General features: G+C 44.0%; 1 protein-coding gene across 1 annotated transcript in view; it reads left to right on the plus strand.

Moving 5' to 3' along the window:
• The first annotated feature begins 397 nt into the window (after positions 1-397).
• Positions 398-21,400, plus strand: part of mats (MOB kinase activator-like 1) — a 28,922-nt gene continuing 7,919 nt past the window's right edge. The window contains exons 1-2 of the mRNA XM_037413344.2: positions 398-576; positions 17,982-18,376. Coding sequence (XP_037269241.1) covers positions 563-576; positions 17,982-18,376 — 409 coding nt within the window. The 5' untranslated portion in view covers positions 398-562. The remainder of the gene's footprint in view (positions 577-17,981; positions 18,377-21,400) is intronic.

The following is a 21,400-nucleotide window of genomic DNA, read 5'->3' on the forward strand; positions in this document are numbered from 1 at the left end:
GTTGCTTCACCGAACGAAATATTCCGCTTAAAGCATCAAAACGGGCAGCAGTTCCCTTGCCGATGCTTTTGAAACACGGCGGGTTATAAGAAGTGTGGCAGCTTGGGCTAGTTTGTATGACATGACGATAGTTATAGCGCGAGAACAGAACGACGACAAAGAGACAAGAAGTCTTTCATGTCCTTCTTGTCTCTTTGTCGTCACTCTGTTCTCGCGCTATAACTATCGTCATGGGTTATGAAAAGCGGGCGGCGCCACGGCACCCTCCCGCGCTGCAGCGCTCTATGCGGCAGCCATTGGCATTAATACAATCTGGTGCTATCTAGCAGGCCGTGTACGGCTACAGCACACTAGCCAGTATATTCTAGGCACTATACTCCCACCACCTTTGCGGCCAGAACAGCCGGAAGCACCTTTCGGAAACTGCACGCAGCAGCCAGATTCTGGTGGTGTTTGGTCACGGTTTCGTGCGTAACATGTTCACTTCCGGATAACGCAGACTGCTGTGTCTTGGTCTGTCTTGGTATCTGCAGCGAAACATCAATCGGCGCGCGGCGGCGAGATGAGCTTCCTTTTGTAAGTTACTCCTACCTTCAAACGCGGACCTCCGTCGGTACCTTTGCATGCCTTTGTTGTCTGGAGTGGCTCTTGTAGCCACTCACGAGCTGCTGTTCTCAGTACGGTGGTGATTAAACTTTGCTTGATAGGCTTAGATCAGCTGAAGTTGAGCAAACAAGTCGCGAGAAAAGCGCCTCGACATTCTGCTCCTACATTGTGTTGCGATTTGTAACGGAACTGCACAAGTACAACATGCTGTAACGTGGATGACGCGCGCGACGTGTAGCCAATGCCTCATCTGCGGGCTCGTTTTGGAGCGCATTCGTGTTGCTTGGAAACGAAGCGAGCGGACTTGCGTGGTCGTTTGGTTATGATTACCGAATTACCGTCTCAGATGAGAACTGGACCAGACCTTTTCGTGACTGTATGCCCATAATCACGGCAAGGTCTCGTACATCCTGTGTTTCCGTTTGCGCATTCCGAGGTGGTGTTCGCTTCGTACGCAATTCATACTTTCAGCGAACTTGTACCTTTACTGCAACATCTGACAATGTACTGTGTTTATTGTACGTGTAGTCACCGAATAAATGAAGGTTAAGTGCGCAAGCGAACAAACTGTTCGGGCTGTTTTTCGAGCACGTTGATGAAAACATTGTACCGAGTGCGAGCTACAACGATACGCGAAGGTCTGCTATTGAACTGTTGACACGGTGTTTCATTCAATCTTGCATTTGAGCACTCGCTAAACTTGTCCCAAATTCCCTTGCATTCATTTGCCTTTCCGAATTCTTGACGCGTGTGTCACGATGCCTTTGAGACATTCTCTGCAACCGTAGCAATAGACTTAATAATTGGCGATATTTGTAAGTTTGCTTTGACCAACGTTCTTTTAGAATCGTTACGTTCAAGGCTGACAGCCAAGTGTCCTCGGATAAGATCCGCCATCTCCTCTCACGGAGCGCTTTCCGCATAAGGTTAAAAAGGAAAGCAAGGTTTTCGGCGTCTGTTGCGCGCGACACATGTAATCGCTCGCGTCGCTTTTCGTGCGACACCGCAAGGAGTTTTTGGCGGGCCGTTTCGGTGAGGAGTCATACGAGCGAAGTCAGTGTACGGTGACGTAAGGCCGCCTTCCAAGCTTCACGCAGACGACGTACGAAGCGCAAATGGTTAAGCCCTTTTCCTTACCACGCGCGGCCTTTGGCGGTGAAGCTAACTGTCCACATCACTGCTTGCCCATGAGCCGTGTGTGCGAAGACGATGCGGTGAACTTGCGCTGACCTGTGCCCGGCTGGCAGCCCGTTTTGTTGCCAAAAATAAGCCGGCCGAGCGTTGACTCCTCCTCCCGTTCCATGCCGAAAGTAGGCGGCACCCGCTGTTAGCCGACGACACCGCAACATTTGTTGTCACGAGGACCTGTAGGCGGCAGGATGCGGTGCTGCATTTGGGAGTTCAGTGATCGCAAGTGCAGAGTGCACCCAACTGCTTTCCATTGTGCTGATGGCGTGAGCCGCGTGAACATTCGCCAAATACTTAACATTCCGAACAGCCTGCTGTACAGTGGTGGCACGTTTTCTGGACAATCATCCAGAGCATTCAGCCGTGGTTGAATGGCTTGGGGTTGGTGCAGTAGCATAACAAATCTTTATTCCATAAGTGGCATCTAGTGGCAATAATAAAACATTGTGGTTATGTAATCAGACTTCAAGGAAACCATGTACTTACATACATTGGTGGGGCTGCTGGGGAACCACTGCATGACCTGTTGTGCCATTAGTTGGGTTATGCTGTGGGTGTGCACCAGAAACATTCTTCACTTTTTGGTTTTGTGATGGTAAGCAACAAGTGTGACATGAGCAACATAGGGTGGGCATAGCTTTCAAATTAAAAAGGATGAAATACGTGGAGTTTTCATAAAGTTCATATTCCCAGCATGAAGAAACAGAGACAAATAAACATTTTAGCGAAAAATTTTTATTTCTGGGTATAATCTCCTCCAAATTTACATGCTTCTGCCTGGGATGCATGAGCTAGCGCAGACCATTAAAGTAGAAGCCATCTTCAACTCTTCAGACTTGAGAAATGAGTCAACTTCAGTGATGGCTTCTTCATTTGTCTCAAAGTGTTCTTATGAAGTGTACTCTTCATGCAAAGGAAGCGAAGCAAGTCGCTCAGTCCGAGAAGATGTGAATGGGGCGGGTGAGGCAAAATGTTCAAACCTTAAGGTGGCTGCACGCGTCGCTGTCACCTGTGTTGAGTGCACCTGACTTTCCCAATTGGTGTTGCTGTTTCTGTTCTGATGCCATGGTGGGGTTGTGTGGTTTTAAAAGGAACAGAAATTTGATATTATGCGTATACTAGATAGATGCACACTCATTTTGATGCCTGTTGTGTATGCCTTTTATGAATCTATCGCATTGATTATACGAAGTTTATGGGCGTCCCTCGTATAAACTGCCTGGTAGAATGGCCAATGATAAGTGCTTATAGCAAGGCATGTGAAAAGTGCAGTCATAATTGAGGGTGGGAATAAAAAAGGCTGCCACATAGGTGCCTTTTCAGAATGTCAGACACCCCTTAATTATTGAAATTTGTGGGAGCTGTGAACATGCTTTTAATAGAATGTAAGTTAGTTGCATTTGTATCTATGCCTCCTTGCTTTATGTGCCAGTCAAGTCCTTTCACGGTATCCAGTAAGAGTGAAAACTTTTTCTAGTTACATATGCATCTAAATGCTTAACTATCTGATGAAGGCATTGACCATTAAATTTATGCTAGTCTGAATCTTTTCTCTAACCACAGTATTTAGCCTCCAAAGAAGTATTCCTTGTCTCTATGTTTCTGTATGTGTTTACTCTGTTTGGCTTGGAATGAGTGGTGCTGCTTTCTCCAATGCTCCTTATGGCTCCTCCTTATCCATATAGCCGCAGGCTGCGTGATACACGCTGCCCTGTGAACATGAGCCATAAGACGCCTGATAAGCAGTGCTCCGAATCTGAAAGACGATATGTCTTGCTATCATTAAGCTTGCCTCGCAACAGCTGACAGTTTGATTGTATAGCGGTTGGGCGTCTCATTTATTAGCTCATAATTGTGACTGTCTACAGAGACATTTAATGGAGTTTTCGCTTGGTTTGAACTTATTTTTTTTTCTTTGCTCTGCAATTGGCCGTATGAGTTGTTCAGATGTCCTTGGAGTTATTGGTATTTTTTAGCTGTTGGGATTTTGCAGGCAGAAGATTATTCAGGTAGAAACACGTGTGGTTCATCCTGAAAAATTTATGTAAATTACTTAAAACCTTTAAAAAATTATTTTTATTATGTAGTCAAGGAACCACTAATAATTGATTTTGTAGCTTTATTTATGCACACACAAAATGAACATATTCTTTCTGCTGTTTGTTCGTTCCTTGTGGCGTTTACTTTAGGCAAGTCTTTTTTAACTTCATTGTCACTGAAATTCCATTGGTGTGGGCTAGTTCAGATTCATTTCATTTGGCGATTCAGTCATTTAAGGGTTTGGGTTCACGTTCCTAACATATTCGTTCAGAAGAAAGTTTCTAAATATAATATATTTAGGGCACAGAATTGTGTCCTATGGAGGAAGCAGCCATGGCAGGCGGCATACCAGTCTATTTGCCACACCAAAGGCGCTAAAAGTTCCAAGAAGTGAACATGCAGCAAAAAAATTAATGAACGTAGAGTAAGTCCATAAAGTATTCATGTTACTGATATGCAGCGATTCTGCATATATATATATATATATATATATATATATATATATATATATATATATATATATATATATATATATATATATATATATATATATATATATATATATATATATATATATATATATATATGGCCTACTAATAACTTCCCTTATACTTTCCTTGGCATTATTGTCTGTTACATCTCATTAATATTGTGTCCAAACACTAAAAGACAAGCCCTTAAGTATACACTGGTTTATATATATATATATATATATATATATATATATATATATATATATATATATATATATATATATATATATATATATATATATATAGGGTGATTCCACATCAGATTAAACAAAGCATGGTTGGTCGACCTCTTAAATTTTTTTCAAAATGTTATGTATTGTTCCTTCGTCAGTTGAAAGAACTGATCCGCAAATGGTTTTGCTGTAAAAATGTTTCTAACCGCAGTAAATTAAAAATGACAAAAATAGAGAGTGCCACGCTTATCTGCTTTGCTGTTTTTCCAGAGTTTCAGGATGGTTTACACAAAATATATTAAAGCTTTGTATCTCAACTTTTTTCGCGTGATAGTAGGTGTACTTGTGCTTGCGTTCAATTATATTTCAAATCTCTGAGTAGTACAGATTTTTTTTACAAAAACTCTGAAATTTGAAATTCGGCCTAAAAACTTTTTTTGCCAAGTTTACAGTCTTTTATTTAAAAAAAGGTCTATGAAAGAGCGGTGCAAATTCCGCATTACTTTCTCAGCATTTCTATTTATAAAACTGTCAAAGCTTATGTTAATAATGCTTTTCAATAAAATGAAATAATCACGCTAACTTCAAGAAAAGAGCATACAAGGGAAACTTCGGATGACGATATAAAAAAGAAACCATTCTTGATATTCTCTATACTTTCGCCACTTATTCTCCTGCACATAAGCTTTCACAATCATTAAAAACATGTTGCATTATATGGATTTACTTGCAGTTAGGGCCTGTGAAAAAGTGTCGTTGTGCTAGGATAGACAACGGTATATCGCACTTCTTGCCCGCTAAGTATGGAATGCAGGCCTATACTTCAGTTTCTTAAAAGGCAAGCAGCACTGAAATAGCTGTCGAGTGCGCCGAGAAGGCCAATTTCGAAATGGTGTGGTAATGGGAGCGACCATGACCACGGGATTAACGAGCAAGCAAGTGCCTGCAGTCTGGCGTGTTCCGGGGAAAAGGGGTTGTTCTCGTGTACTCGGACAGATAAGTTGCAATACAGCCGGGGATAAATTCCACACATGGGAATTGAAGGATAGCTATTTATCCGCCCTTTGCTCGCATAGCAGCCACGTGCTGTTAACATTGCAGATGTAGCAGACATTGTTTGTGCTTTTTGTGTGTCCAAAGTGAACAGGAATAAAAGCACATCTACAATACGCCCTTGTATATTTAAACAAGAGCGTCCCAAGGTGACTGATGTAACTTGGGCACGTTAGGATTCCAAGACACGTCCTTGGCGCGTAAACAGAAGCAATCGGCCAAGGTCGCAGATTCGCTGTCTGTAGCTCAAGTTCCTCGATCACATTCAGCACCCGAACAAGAAACACTTCGAGGCATCGACGTTGAAGTTGAAGTTTGAGTGCATTTTCTCTGTAGGAAGCACCTGAAAACTCTTGTCGGGAAGCTGCGAGCATTCGCTTCCTTGATGCGGGTGACAGCCACTTTAGCTGGAGAAACGGCGCTGCACGAATTGATGATCTCAGTGAAAACCATAAAGGTGATGCTCCAGAAGCCATACCAAAAGAGAACAGATGCCCCAACTATAGACAACCGGGTGTGCCAGCCCATCTTATATGGCGGCAGCAGACGACTTGTTCTGACCGTGTGTACAGTCCGCTGTGCGCACGTCATTTGACTCCAATAATGCTCACGCTTTGCTCCGCTGCTGTGCATTTCATGGCGGCAAAGTATAGCTCGACCTCCTAGCAAAATTATTGTGCAGACTACCACTCGTAGCACAAGAAGGTCATTTCAAAGACACGAATTTTTCGCAGAGCTACCGACCTATACATCGCTGTTTGATGCTGCAGTGCTTCTATGAACCCCACGCGCACAGCACTAAGACAGTGCCGCTGTCTGTCTCCTTCTTTCTCTTGTCCCTCGTTATTGGTGCTGTTTTTTATGTGAATCATGTCCTACCAACTCTCCCAAGCAACCACATTTACTAATTTCTAATCATTCACTGCCGTGTTCATCACTGATATTTCCCAGCGGCAAGACATGATTACTAAATACAATATCTTGCCAAATTGAAAATTTGTATGCGATCACAAATTTCATACAGTCGTCAGGCCCACATGTTGTGCTCAGTCTTGCACAAAGGCCTCATTCGACGAGCCCTCTTCACACCTGAACATGGACTGTGCGCGCTTGCTTAATCCCGCCCTCATGGCTGCTCCCGTGACCAAATCATTTCAAAATTAGTGTCCTCAGTGCAGTCGACAGCGATTTTAGTGCTGCTTGCCTTTTAGTAAACGGAAGAATAGGCCTGCATTCCACACATAGCGGACAAGAAGTCTGATCTACTGTTGCCTCTCTTGCATAAGGGTATTTTTCGACGGGTCGTAACTGCAAGTGAAACCATATAATGCAACATGCTTTTATTTATTGTGAAATCAGATGTGCAGGAGATTAAGTGGGAAAGTATTACAAAAAATGAAAAAATGTTTTGTTTATTTAAATCGTTGTCCAAAGTATTCCTTGCATGCTCTTTTCTTGAAAGTAGCGCGATCATATCTTTTTATCGAAAAGTGTTAATAACATAAGCTTGAGCAGTGTTATAAATAGGCATACTGAGAAAGTAATGTGGAATTTTCACCGCCCTGTCATAGGCTTTTTTTTTGGTAAATAAAGGCCTGTAAACTAAGCGAAAAAATGTTTTTAGGCCAAATTTCAGAATTTATTCTAAAATATTTTGTAATACGCTGAGATTACAGATATAATTGAACGCAAGCGAAAGTACACCTACTATTAACTAAAAAAAATTTGAGGTATGTAGCTTTAATATATTTTGTGTAATTCATCCTCAAACTCTGAAAAACAGCAGAGTAGGTAAGCGTGCCACTCCATCTCTACGTCATTATTGATTTACTGCGCTTCCAAAAAAATTTTTAGAGCAAAAGCAATTGTGGATTTCTTTTTTCCACTGATAAGGCAACACTATATAAAATAATTTTGAAAAAAAAATTTTTTAAATTTAAGAGGTTGACAAGTCATGCGTTGTTTGGTCTTGTGGAATCACCCTATATATATATATATATATATATATATATATATATATATATATATAGAGAGAGAGAGAGAGAGAGAGAGAGATATGTGCATACTCAAAGCGGCCTTGAAACACTTTTTCATATGGAAGAGCTTACTTTCTCACGAACAAAGGTTTATCGCTTGCTGCAATTGCATTTTCTCTTCTCTCGTCCTGACGAAAGCGCTGGAAGCTAAGCAGGGAGGGATGGGAGCGGCAAACAAACAACCTCACGTGCGCCTCCTGACCTTGAGCACTTATTTTTTTCCCCTTCGAATCCGCGGATTTTTCAGTGTGATCATGCGCGCACGCGGGGATAAGTAGCGGCCTCCCGCGGCGATCTCTGTAACGAGTGAGCGCGCCATGTTCGAACCAGCCAATGGCTTACAGATGGGCTTGCTACGTGTTATTTTTGGGCCTACTCTGTGATTTGTTGAGAGAAAAGAAAGCAATTTTCACCTGACTGATAATTTATTGTGAATTCCAGGCTGCGTGCTGCGCTACAATATTTGGCTCGTGTTGTTGGGAGCCTCTACTACCGATCGGCAGTGTTTTATGACCACGCTCAAAAAGTGTTGCAGGGCCTCTTTAAGGGCTCGTTTTTCAGTGTTTGGCACAATAATAATGAGATCTGACGGCCAATAGTGCCAAGAAAAGTATAGGGGAAGTTATTACACTGAATTGTAATGCAAGTTATCTTTTCACCCACTTGTGTTTCTTCACATAGATAATTCGGTCTAATAACTTCCCCTATACTTTCCTTATTATTACTGTGTGTTAGATCTCAATATATATATATATATATATATATATATATATATATATATATATATATATATATATATATATATATATATATATATATATTGCAGGGTTGCGTCTAGTTGCCGGCTATCTCTATGCGGGGTGGCGCAAAGAAGAGGACGACGACGGGTTTAGTGTTAAAAAAATACACGACTGCCATCTTGACTGCTGGTCTATTTTTCTACTCTAAAGTAGTAAATAGATTCGCAACATTTTGGTGGTGGCGCCGGGTACAATGCAAGACTGAACTTCGCAGCGGGCGTGTTGTGGACGACCCGACCATGTCAACAGGAACCAATTCTGCTGCTCCTGTTTCAGCCACGATTCCGGCACAGCCTGTACAGCCGGTTGTATAGACGCAACCGCGCGACTCTGGCAACTTCTGCGGCACCTACCACATTACCGTTGACGACTGGACTTCGAAGTTTGAACGTTTGCAGCGGTCTACCGGTGGGACCCTACGATGATGCTCGGCAACGTTGGGTTCGATCTCTGCTGAACAGCAGGTGCGTGGTTTGAAGCTCATGAAGCTGACATAACCAGCAGGGAAGCTTGCAAACAGAAGCCTCGTGATCCATTCGGTAAGGCCGTCGGACGGCAGCGGGCCGCTTCTAAAAAACTCTCTTGTCGGCCACAAATTATGAGTGAATCCTATGTGACCTACATCCTTGACGTTCTCGCCCTTTGCCGTCGTGTCGACCCCAACATGACCGAGGAAGATAAAGTAAGCCATTTGCTCAAAGGCATCGCGGATGAAGCTTTCAACTTACTCGTGTTTAAGGATTGTTCGACCGTTGACGGCATCATCGAATAGTGCCGCCGATTAGAAGAGCTGAAGAGTCGCCGAGTCGTCAAGAATTTCTTGCGACTTCCGAACATGGCCGCTACTTCATCTTGCGAGGACCTTCAGCCACCATGCAGTCAATCACCTACCAACGAGAGGGTAGTTCACATCGTGCGTCGAGAAACCGAGGCAGCGTCTACACCATCCTTTCTGGCCCACCCATCTGAGGATCGACCAACGATCTTGTTGATCCAGCAGGTTGTGAGGGAGGAGCTGGCAAACGTCGGACTGCAGCTTGTATGTTCGTTGACGAAACCTCGGGTCAGTATCACAACGCCTTCTCCTGCACCGGAAAGATTCCGTCGCTATCGTGATCCTGCTCAGTGGAGAATGCAGGACGACATGCTGATCTGTTTTCATTGCCATGGTGTAGGACACATCTCCCGCTACTGTTGCTCTCGCACCTATCCACCTCCATCGCTCGTGATGATGTACCATACAATTGCACTCCTGTGACATCAGTTCGCCGTCCCCGCATGACCGTCGCTCCAGGTCACCTCAGCACCGTCGCTATTCGTCGCCCCGCCCTACTGCACGCCCTTCCTCTGAAAACTGAGCTGTGCAGCTCCCGGAGGTGACTCTGCATTGGACTCCCGACGTGAAAACTCTCTGCTGACCCTGACTACGGACCAGAACCTGCTCGATGTAGAAGTGGATGGCCTTCCTGTTACCGGATGGCCTTCCTGTTACCGCCCTCATTGACACCGGTGCACATATTTCAATTCTAAGCTCTGAACGCCGTGCACGAATAAATAAGGTCTTTACGCTGCTCGAGTCCCTGTTTGTACGTGTCGCTAATGGAGCGACTCCGGCTGTGCTCGGAATGTGCACCGCACGTGTGAGGTTCGCCGACTGCCAGACGTCCGTTCTATTTCATGTTCTCGCTCATTGTCCTCATGATGTCATCCTCGGACTTGATTTTTTGTCTGACCATGCTCAGCCGGCGTTGTGCAACTTGACTTGCCTGCGGCCCTCAACGTGTCAAAGATGATCCAGAACAAGCTTCCATGTGCTGAGTTTGTTCGCCTCCCACCACAAGCCCTAACTTGTGTCACTGTTGAACCATATCCCAGTGTGCCAGATGGGGATTACGTGGTCTCGCCCTCTCCCGGTGTTTTACTGGACCGCAACGTTTCCTCTTCGTACAGTGTTTTAACTGTTACAGCGAACAAGACGTGCCTTCCTCTTCTGAACTTCGGACTCAGCCCTCAAGTCCTACCACAAGGCATTGTTCTCACCACTCTATCACCGTCACACGAGTGCCAGATCTCACCAGTGTCCAGTGAACTGGCCTCAGTTATACGACCGAATGCACATAGCACCGACGGAGCCCCATCTACGCTGCACAACGACGTAACCAAGATGATCGCCTCAGACCTGTTGACGTGTCAAGTCCGAAACCTTGGTGATCTCCTCACGATCTATTTGGACATATTTGACTTTGACGGTAGGCCCTTAGGTAAAATCTCGCAAGTTAAACACCGCGTAGATACCAGTGGTGCAGCTCCAATTCACATGCGTCCTTATTAAGTGCCCCCATCGGAGAGCCAAGTTATCTAACAGGAAGTCAATAAGATGCTCACAAAAGGCATCGTAGAGCCCTCTTCAAGTCCGTGGGTGTCCCCTGTAGTATTAGTTTAAAAGAAAGACAATACCTGGTGTTTCTGCATGGACTGCCGACATTTAAACTAGGTCACCAAAAAGGATGTCAACCCACTTCCTCGTATCGATGATTCCCTGGATCGCCTTCATGGTGCAACCTATTTTTCTTCGATAGACTTACGAGACACTCTGGTTACTGGCAAATTGCCGAGCACGACCTCGACCGCCTTTTTAATGCCTGATGGTCTCTACCAATGCAAGGTAATGCCGTTCGACTTGTGCAATGCGCCGTCCACATTCGAGTGGATGATGGACACGTTTTTGTGCAGCTTTAAATGGTCTATTTGCATGTGTTGTCTGGATGACGTGATTGTGTTTGCCCCAACCTTTGAGTCTCGCCTTTGAGTCTACTGGGCCCTTTCCCTCTTTCTACCAATGGTAACAGGCGGGTCGCCGTCGCTACAGATTATTCGACCCGTTCGGCCATTACGAGACCTCTTCCAAGCAGTTGTACTACAGAGGCCACAGAATTTTTGATCCAAGACGTCGTCTTACATCATGGCGCTCCTTGTCAACTGGTCACCGACTGCGGTCGGTACTTTTTATCAAAGGTAATCGACGACCTACTTTGTTCTTGTGCGAGTAAGCACAAGCTTACGACGGCCTATCATCCTCAAACGAACGGCCTCGCAGAACGTTTGAATCGTACACTCACTGACATGCTCGCCATGTACGTGTCGACCGATCATCGCGACTGGGACATAGCGCTACCCTTTGTCACTTTCGCTTACAATAGCTCACGCCACAACTCTGCTGCATATTCTCCCTTTTACCTTTTGTATGTAAGAGACCCAACATTGCCATTCGACACGATTGTACCCAACCCTGCTGACTTGTCCACAGCATATGCTCGCCGTGCTGTTAGCACAGCCGGGAAGGCCCGTCAGATTGTGCATTGACACCTTTCGGACTAATAGCTCCGCCAGAAACATAGCTATGACAGCCACCATGGCAACGTCCGCTTCAATCCGGGTGACATCGTTCTTCTGTGGACTCTGTCGTGGCATATTGGCCTGACTGAACAGCTTCTACCCAAAGTATTCCGGACCTTACCATATGCTATGGCAGGTAGCTGATGTTACCTATGATATAGCCCCTCGAAATCCTTCAATGCCCTCCACATCTTCTGACATCGTCCACGTCGCTTGCCTGAAGCCGTACCTCTCGTTGAACACTTGCGCTTTTGGCCCTGGGGGTCGATGTTGCGGGGTTGCATCTAGTTGCGACTCTCTCTGTGCGGGGTGGCATGAAGAAGAGGACCACGACGTGTTTGGTGTTCAAAAAAATACACAATACAAAGATACAATACAAAGATACAATACAATACAAAGATAACCTGCCTACGGCAGGTTATCTTTTCACTCACTTTTCTTTCTTCACATTTTACGTTGCAATTCGGTCTAATAACTTCCCCTATACTTTCCTTAGCATTATTGTCTGTTAGATCTCAATAATATTGTGTGAAAACACGGAAAAACAAGCCCTTATGTATACACTTCTTTCCCTTATTCATAAACGAGGGTCTCGTACTGGCAGACTTGGTGCCTTAGATTGTATACAAGGGACTATTGGTCATCTGCCAGCTCGTAATAAGTTCACGTGCTACGTGACGCCATACAGGCTTATAAAGAGTGTGCCAGACTGGCTGCTGTGGCTACTGATGGCGCTGTCTGACACTCCCACGTTTAAATTCGCATATATATCCATTAAAGTGGCTGGGAGGATAGCCACCGTGGTAGCTCAGTGGTAGAGCATCTAACGCGTTATTCAAAGGTCACAGGTTCGGTTCCTGCCCACGGCAAGTTATCTTTTCACCCACTTTTCTTGCTTCACATTTTACATTACAATTCGGACTAATAACTTCCCCTATACTTTTCTTGTCAATATTGTCTGTTAGATCTCATTAATATTGTGTCCAAACACGGAAAAACGAGCCCTTATGTATACGCTTGTGTGTGTGGGGGGGGGAAGGGGGCACTCGTCTTTTTTTTTTTTTTTTTTTTTTTAAGCCATGTCATTGGTACAGTCTTGCAGTTAATGTGTATCTGTGGTGTTGTCCCTTTTGTTTTTCTGGCCTTTGTTGGCCTGCCTTTTAACGTGTATTAGGCAGCTTGGCAGCTACATAGGGTGTACATGTTACACCTACAGGAAGTTTTGCCTGCTCTGTCTGACAACACAGGCACCGTGTGAGCGTCTCTTAAAAGAGTCCACTGACCTCTCTCCGGTGCTTGCTTTTGTCTTTATCTTGTTTGCATTCACGCTTGTTTTGACACTCCCCACAGCTGAAATTGAAGAACAGCATTCTCTTGTATTGTTGCTCTTGTACTGAGAAAGTACGCTGCCCTTGCAGGTTCTGTGTGCAACTGTGTTACGGCCTGTGAAGGTGATAAAGGCTGGTATTGATGTAAAATTTTATAGAAACCGTTTAGGGTGTCGGAGAAGTTGAGCTGTATTATCAGTGCCGGAAGCCGAAGTTCTGTGTTGCACTACTTTAATCTTGAAGTTTGGACAGTCATAGGAAGTGGCAGTCTTTGTTACATTTTATTGCCTTGTGTTTTAAAAAGGAATTTCATTTGTGCAGGCACTCTGGCATGAAAAACTTGCTGCAGTGAATAGCAGTAGTGGACTTGTCAGAGCTCTTTCCAGCAAGCTTTCTGTAGAACGTTTTTTTTTATGCTTACCCTTCGAACCCAGTGTATAAAAATCTTCCAAAAAGTCTCCTTGTTTAGTTGTTGTCACTGGCCAAGTTTATAGACACTGCAGTGAAATGTTTCAACATTTCTTTGAATTATTTTGATGTTCCATGGTTTCTAGCACATCAGCTCTGCTGACATGGATATGTTTTGTGCAGTTCTGTTGGAGTAAGCAGGCTGTCTTTCTGGAAACAGTGGCATTGGCACTGGAGCCCTTCAATGTTGGCACAGTAGGATCATGCTTGCTCCACCTGTTATCTGCTATTTTGGGAGATTGGGGGGTGGGGGAGTGTTGGGAGGAGGAGACAAGCAGAGAATTATATTGCCAATGCATTTGAGGCTTCTGCAGCAGCATACCTTGGTTAGTAAAAAATACAGGTAAATTGAGAATATGCTAAGAAACTTGTATAATTGTGCAATATTGTCTTGTGGAATTACCAACACATAGCTTCAACAGTGTAAGAACTTGTGCATGGGTCTCGCATGTTAGAGAAGGATCTGAATTTCGAAGGGTAGAGGCTGTGGGAAACTGTCACAAAACATTACATGGTAACTAAGTTTGGTGCCAAATGGGTTCATTGATGTCATGATGTTGAGACATGGAACACTTTCTTTCATGTAACAGCAAGGCTTGGTATTGGTATCACAATAAAGGTAATAAAGAGTACAGAGCTGCACAAATTTTTTTCTATCTACCTTTGTGCATGGTAGCCATGGTGAGTCAATATATCATAATGTTGTACATCAATGCCTCCTGAGAACTGAGACTTGGTTGTAGAAATACTTATTTTCGGGCTCTTTGTCACCATTTTTTCGTCACTTTAAGGTGTTTGAACTGTCATTTCACAAAAAAAAATAATAATAAGTGTTGAAAATATTGGTGCCCCTTGTAAAGGGAACACCTAACTAGCATTCCAGCCTTTACAACAGCTTATTTCTGTTGTAAAAGCTATAAGACTTTTTCCTTTATTTATTTTTTCTTCATATTTGTCTGACATAGTTGTTATGTGAAGCAATGAAATGTCAAGATCATGTTGGCCGGAATACACTTCTTGCTTGGGATGAACCTCTATATTTTTTAATGTGGCCTTCATAGGTGGCAAGCAGTCACGCTTGAGCTCTTAGCGATAATTAAAGAAGTTGGAAGATGACGAGGTTCTGAAATTCTTTCCCGAAAGGGATTTGACACTTGCCTAATTTAAGCACATATGAAACCAGTATGCACTGCTTTTGCATTGTTAAAACTAAGGAATTGTAGATGTGAAAATGTGGAAACCGGACAAATGTGTAAGCGGGGTGGCACCTGGGCAATAAGTGGATAACATCACTGATTGATTTGATTAGCGCATGATTATTTTAATCAAATGGCACTGAATTTATTTTGACACAGAACAGTGATGGCTGGTATCTTGCCCAATCCTGAAACGTAGCATGCAGCTACATGTGAACATTAAGAGACTTGACAGACTCGCGAGGTTACAAATTGGTATTGAAAACCTATGTGGCCATTTTGGGCAATCTGCTAAATATGAATGCTACCTCAAAGATGTTGATAATTCAATAGGATGTTCTTCAAGATAAAGTGAAATTACATGCTAATTTTAGCATATCATTGTGTGTAGTTAATCAAAAAGTGCTGCACTCATTGTGGCCGAGTTGGCGAAACAGTGTTCACGTCATTTCCTGACACACAGGGCTATCAGCCTGTGATGTGCATTTGCACACATCGTAGCATGATCCAACTACTAGCAATATTAAGCAAGCAATTTTACACCACTCTAGCAGCACTGCTATGGTTGTACAACACGTATAAAAAAAAGCCGCCTGCATCTTCCCACGGGGGGAACTCGAGTAAATGCGCCGCAGAGTGGTGAGGGTATCGCGTTGAAAGTTTTGTAATTAGGCATGGTTTGGGAATGCTTGTTATTTCGTCTTCATTTTTTTTATTTATTGAATGGAAGGAGAAGCGTTGCCTTGAACGAGTAGCGAGACGCTCATGTGCGATCCAGTTCCTACATATAAAGGGTGGCCAGTGAACGGTTGTGCAGCTAGAGCAGTTGGTTTTTACTAGCAGATGCTCCCTGCGTTGGCCTTGTGAGGCGAGAGGGTGCGGGGGAGCAAACAGTTGGCATGAGACGCAAGCCTGCGGCACGATACGCGAGGCGCGAGCATGCGAAGTGGGAGTGTGGACATCGCCACTGACACACGACGTGCGACATTGTGTGACTAAAAAATGCTCTGCATTTAAAATACCATGTACAGCCAAAACTTAGCGAATAGTTACCTACTCAACACGAAATTATCATCATGAATGGCTGCCCAGATTGGGCTCAAATGGCAGCTTATGAACTGAGCAAATTGGTTGATACGACTGCAATCCTAAAATCAATAAGAAATTTAAAGATGTAACTTTACAAGCAGTTACTTATTCAAAAGTTGCCTAATCAACGATTACCTACTCAAGTGAAATCCCCTAGCAGGTATGTGCCACAGAAATTGGACAAATGCCGGTACTTCATGCTGGTGCACTGAGAATAAATAGAACATCGAATGAACCTGTAGATATAAGAAAGTAAATAAGTTAATAAATGAGACCTATTTGCTGTGCTTATGGCCTACACAAATTGAGTTGGAAGGGTTTAAAGGAGCATATGCTAAAATCAAGCTATTGACAAATGTATAAATATCTAAACAAATAAATAAAATAAACAGATCCATGTGCTACATAGCTTCTCTGGCCATCCACTTTCACAGAGTGGAATGGCTCGTGAAGGTTTTCAGTTGTTTCTTCATATAGGTGCACAAAGCCTGAAATAGGTGTGCATTTTTATAGGACTGTTTAGGCTGCATGTGTAGCTTACAAAGCACATTTAGCACACTCCTGTCTTATCTATTTGAACACATATGCTCCAGGTTTTGTTTATGAATAATTAACTAAACTTTGAAAATTCAGTTCGGTCATGGATAAGCACAAATGTGTTCTCTCTTGTGCAATACTTTGCCAGCAGAGTCAGAAAACACTGCCAATTAGTAGTGAAGTCTCCTGAGAAACGTGGCTAAGCATTATAGTGCAGCATTAGGCCTGAAATTGACAATTAATTTTTTAAGGCAGCAGTTTTCTTAATATTTACTTTATTCTAATTGACCATTTAGAGTGAGTTTCCGCTTCTTTTGATCCATATACCGAAAGGACTACTATGTGCTCAGATTTCACATCCGTTGACCGGTTTCAGTGCCGTGGGTGGCAAAGTTACCAAGGATGCCATGGGATGCTGTCACGTGCACGAATGTGCACTTGCGATCCCACTGAAAGCATGCCATGCTTTCGAAAGGAAAGAAAAAGTGCCTAAGGTCATGATGTCCACGTGACATAACTTCTTTCCCCCATGCTTCTTTCCCCCTTCCTGCTTAGCTTCCAGTGTATGGCAAATGTCTAACTGGGCTCATACTTTTGAAATTAAAAATTTTTTCATGGTCAGTTCATTGGGCAACAAACTCCTTTAATGAGGCCATTTAACGGTTATTTAGAGAAGTGTTGCGGGGCCCCTTTAATGGCTTTGGGCTTGTTGAAATGTGTGGCGTTTTCTATTTTACGATGGTAAATGTGTCGTATATGATACCCAGTCCAAAGAGCTATGATTGAAAGGTGAGTATGCTGGATTTGATGCCAAAATGCAGATGGGCTACTACTTATTAGTGCCTAAGTGCTAAACAGCTGCTTATCTTAAAAAGGGGAGGATCCTGTATGTCGGAAGGTGTGCAAGAAAGTGTGTAGTGGCTGTCTTAGCTGGAATATTGACTTAAAAAGTGTATTGATACACATATGAAGATTCACTTTTTAGGGGCGAAGCTCCTTAAGGCGTGGGCTGTGCATCCTCTATATGTAGCCACCTCTCGTTTAGTTCTTGCAGTGTTCACTAGATGGCAGTACTTATAGCTGATGATGAAAAGATGCAAGATGTTATAAACTAGACAGCGGTACTTGTAGTTGATGATGAAAGATGCGAGATGTTATAAAATAGGAATGATGTCACATATGGCGCGTGTCTCATTGGTGGAACGCAATCGTTCAATTTAGTGCGGCAACGTATGCTAGGGGGAGCATTGTAATGAAATCGAGTGCGCAAAATGTACAGAGGATTCATGGTTTACCAGGTTTATCTCCGGAGCTTCGCCCACTCATCATCATTCACTTCGTGGATATGGTGGCACTTTTTTTGTGTCTGTTTTTTGTGGAATGTTTTTTAACATATATGTTTTGTTGATCAGCCTACATAGAGGACATGGCATTAAGAAAATAGTTTTATGTTGATATATTTGCAATACTAAATTGGTTAGCTTTGTTGTGGACTCACTGGGAATGCTAAGAACACATGGCATTCTCTGTGCATTCAGCGGGGGTCGCTCCTCCAAGACCTTCAAGCCAAAGAAGAACATCCCGGAGGGTACCCACCAGTATGACCTGATGAAGCAGGCAGCGGCCACGCTGGGCTCGGGCAACCTGCGGCTCGCCGTGATGCTGCCCGAAGGCGAGGACCTCAACGAGTGGGTGGCTGTCAACACAGTGGACTTCTTCAACCAGATCAACATGCTGTACGGCACAGTGACCGAGTTCTGCACTGAGGGCAGCTGTGCAGTCATGTCAGCGGGCCCCAAGTACGAGTACCACTGGGCTGATGGACAGACGGTCAAGAAGCCCATCAAGTGCTCAGCCCCCAAGTACATCGATTACCTCATGACATGGGTGCAGGACCAACTTGATGATGAAGCCTTGTTCCCTTCAAAGATAGGTGTGTCCACTCTTGATTTTCTTTTTCTTCATGTGCTCACCACTAACAAGCAGCACAAGCACTGTTTTCTGCCTCGTCAAGTGCGTTAACGCCAGGGTGCTTTGTCTGCTCCTTTCTTTGCATACTGGACGCTGGGCTACACATAGGGTGGGCAAGAGCAAGTTAGTCTTGGCAGTAGTAGCTCAGGCCAAGTTTGAACTTCAGACAGCAGAGCTCTGTTGAGGGAAACATTAGGAAGGCGGGATAAAATTGACAGTTCTGTGCTCGAACACTAGCATCCAGAAACCTTACTTGCATTCTAGTTCAGTATGAGCCACAGCATGCTACACAATGACATTTTTCAGCAATGTTATCTTGAAGGTTAGAAAAAGTAATCATTCTTGGTGGTTCTGTTGGATTTAAAGGGGCCCTGCATCACCATTCAGTAAAATCGCAAGATGCCTATGTATCAAGAAAGCACAGCAACAAGCATAGCTTCCTGCAAGTGGTCTGTGGTCCCAACACGTTTCAATACATTATACAATTCCTCTCTGACTGAAAGTCAAATATCTGAATAGAAAATGAACTCGGCTCCTACCAATTAGGCACGAGAGGTACTCCACAGGGCGTGGTCCTCTCACCCCTACTTTTAATCTGGCTATGATGAACCTACCAGCTCAGCTGGAGAATGTTGAAGGCATACAACACGCGCTGTATGCTGTATGAGGACATTACCATATGGGCTAAACACGGATCGCTAGGAGACATGGAAGCCAACCTGCAGCAAGTGGCGGAGATCGTGGACGCCTACGACCCCCGCTGCGACCTTCAGTTCTCCCCTACAAAATCGAAATTCGTGCACATCCACTCCTCGCCAAAGTGCACTACCAAAATATAACTGTCCTTGCAAAGCGGACTAGGCTTGCGTGAATATTCGAATGCTTCAAATTCGAAAGCTCAACTATTGGAAAGTTCAACTATTCGAACGAATAGTTGAGCTTCGATTCGAATTGAAATTATTGAACATTTTCAAAGTATTCGCAATCAACGAATAGGTGTATATTAATCCGCATGTCATCACTTGTAAAGTGGTTTCACTGCAATGTAGGGGTTCTAAGCAGTAAAAGCACGTGCTCGGGAAAAATTTGCTTTGTCATGAAGTTCCCCTTCAAATTTTAAAGGGCCCTGCAACATTTACTGAACATAGTCAGAAAACGCTGCTGATCGGTAACCGAGGCTACAGAAAATACGCGAGGCAGATATTGAGGGCAGCATGTGGCCTGTAATTCACAATAAATTTTCAAAGTTAAAAATTGCTTTCTTCCTTCGGCCAATGACACTACAAGCTCAAAAATCACTTGTCACACCCAAGAAGAAATATACGGCTCTGGTCACAGGCATTGGCTGATTTGAGCATAGTGTGCTCATCGTTACCGGAGCTGCCGCTTGTCCACGAGTACGTGCGCGATCGCACTGAAAGCCCGGTATTCGAAGAAAAAAAAAGAGGTGCTCAAGGTCATGAGGTGCGTGTGGAGTATTTTCTTTTGCTGTGCCATTCCTCCCTGCTTAGCTTCCAGCTATTTCGTCAAGAGGAGAAGAGAGAATGCAATTGCAGTGTGCGACAAATTTTTGGAACTCTGCTCGTTCTGGACTGATTCTAGAAACTTTGCGGCAGTAAATTTGTGAGGCTACAAGCATGTTTACTGGCTCCATGGCTACTTGAAAAAGTGTTGCAGGGCTGCTTTAAAGGAATATGTTACCCTCAAATCAATTCTTCATTTTAATAAGCTTGTTATGACGTCTTATATGATCCAAGCATATTAAATTTTAAAACGTTAAGTATCTTACATGTTATCACTCGCATTCTACCGAAACTACTACTCAAGGTTGTTTCGACTTCCTTTGAATGAAAAAATAAATGGCATTTGCATAGAGCCCCTATATCAATTCAAAAGAAATATTGTGCAGGTTAGTTGGGTCATGATAAATATTCTCTTTTTTTTATATGTCATACATATCATTCGAATTCGATTCGAAATCATTAGACCAAAATCGCTATTTGCTTCGAATTCGCTTCAAACCAAAAATTTATTCGCACAAGCCTAAAGCGGACCCATCCCAGAACATGATGAGATAAGAGTACTGGGTCTGTTTATTCATAAACCTCGCCGAATCGATACAACATTGACGAAACTGCTTAAGTAGGGCACCAAGTGGGTTGTATGTTCCGCCGGGTTTCCATCAAGCGCGGGGGGTCACATTGCAGAGACGCTTTGCGGCTAGCGCATGCATTCGTAACCAGTCGAGTCCTCTACTCGGCTGCTTACCGTTACTTGCGCAAGTTCGATAAGAACGCCCTTGAGGGGATTCTCAGCAAGATGTACAAGCGTGCCCTTGATTTCTCAATAGCCACGTCCAACCAGCGCCATCTGGGCCTTGGGATTGTAAACAGTTTCGCAGAGCTCCAGGAGGCTAATCAATACTTGACTTTCAGACTCCATCGTGTCGCCGCCTATTAGCTCGACAACACATCTACCATCCAACTGAGACGAAGGAGCACGTGCGCATCCCAGAAATCTGGAGATGCGCTCTACACGTGTGCCCTTTTTCTGGCCAACATGACACGTGATGACCACAGTGGCAGGCGCCTTGCGCGGGCGAAGGCACTGGCCTGCCTCTATGGGAACAAACGTGGCATCTTTTACATGAGTGCCTCTGGCCCTCAGCATGCGGGATGGTACACGGCTGCATTCGTCTAACAAAACATCGCTGTGGATCACCTCACATTCAGAGCACAGGACATAACACATGCGGAGGAAGTCGCCATCACGCTAGCTGCCGCACACCTGGGCTCGCGCATTATCAAGCTTCATCGTTTTACCAAGTCCCGGACCACTTGCCGGTGGCCCGCGGACACCTCGGGTTATTGGCAGCTACTTCACATGCATGTTATCCAAAAGTGCCGAGCGGCCTCGAGCCATCTGCGCGCTTGATGCTATCATGCTCGCTGTGGCGTCTGCTATGTCGTCTGCTCCCTCCATGGCT

Source organism: Rhipicephalus microplus, chromosome X (assembly GCF_043290135.1).
Source record: "Rhipicephalus microplus isolate Deutch F79 chromosome X, USDA_Rmic, whole genome shotgun sequence".
Lineage (NCBI taxonomy): Eukaryota > Metazoa > Arthropoda > Arachnida > Ixodida > Ixodidae > Rhipicephalus > Rhipicephalus microplus.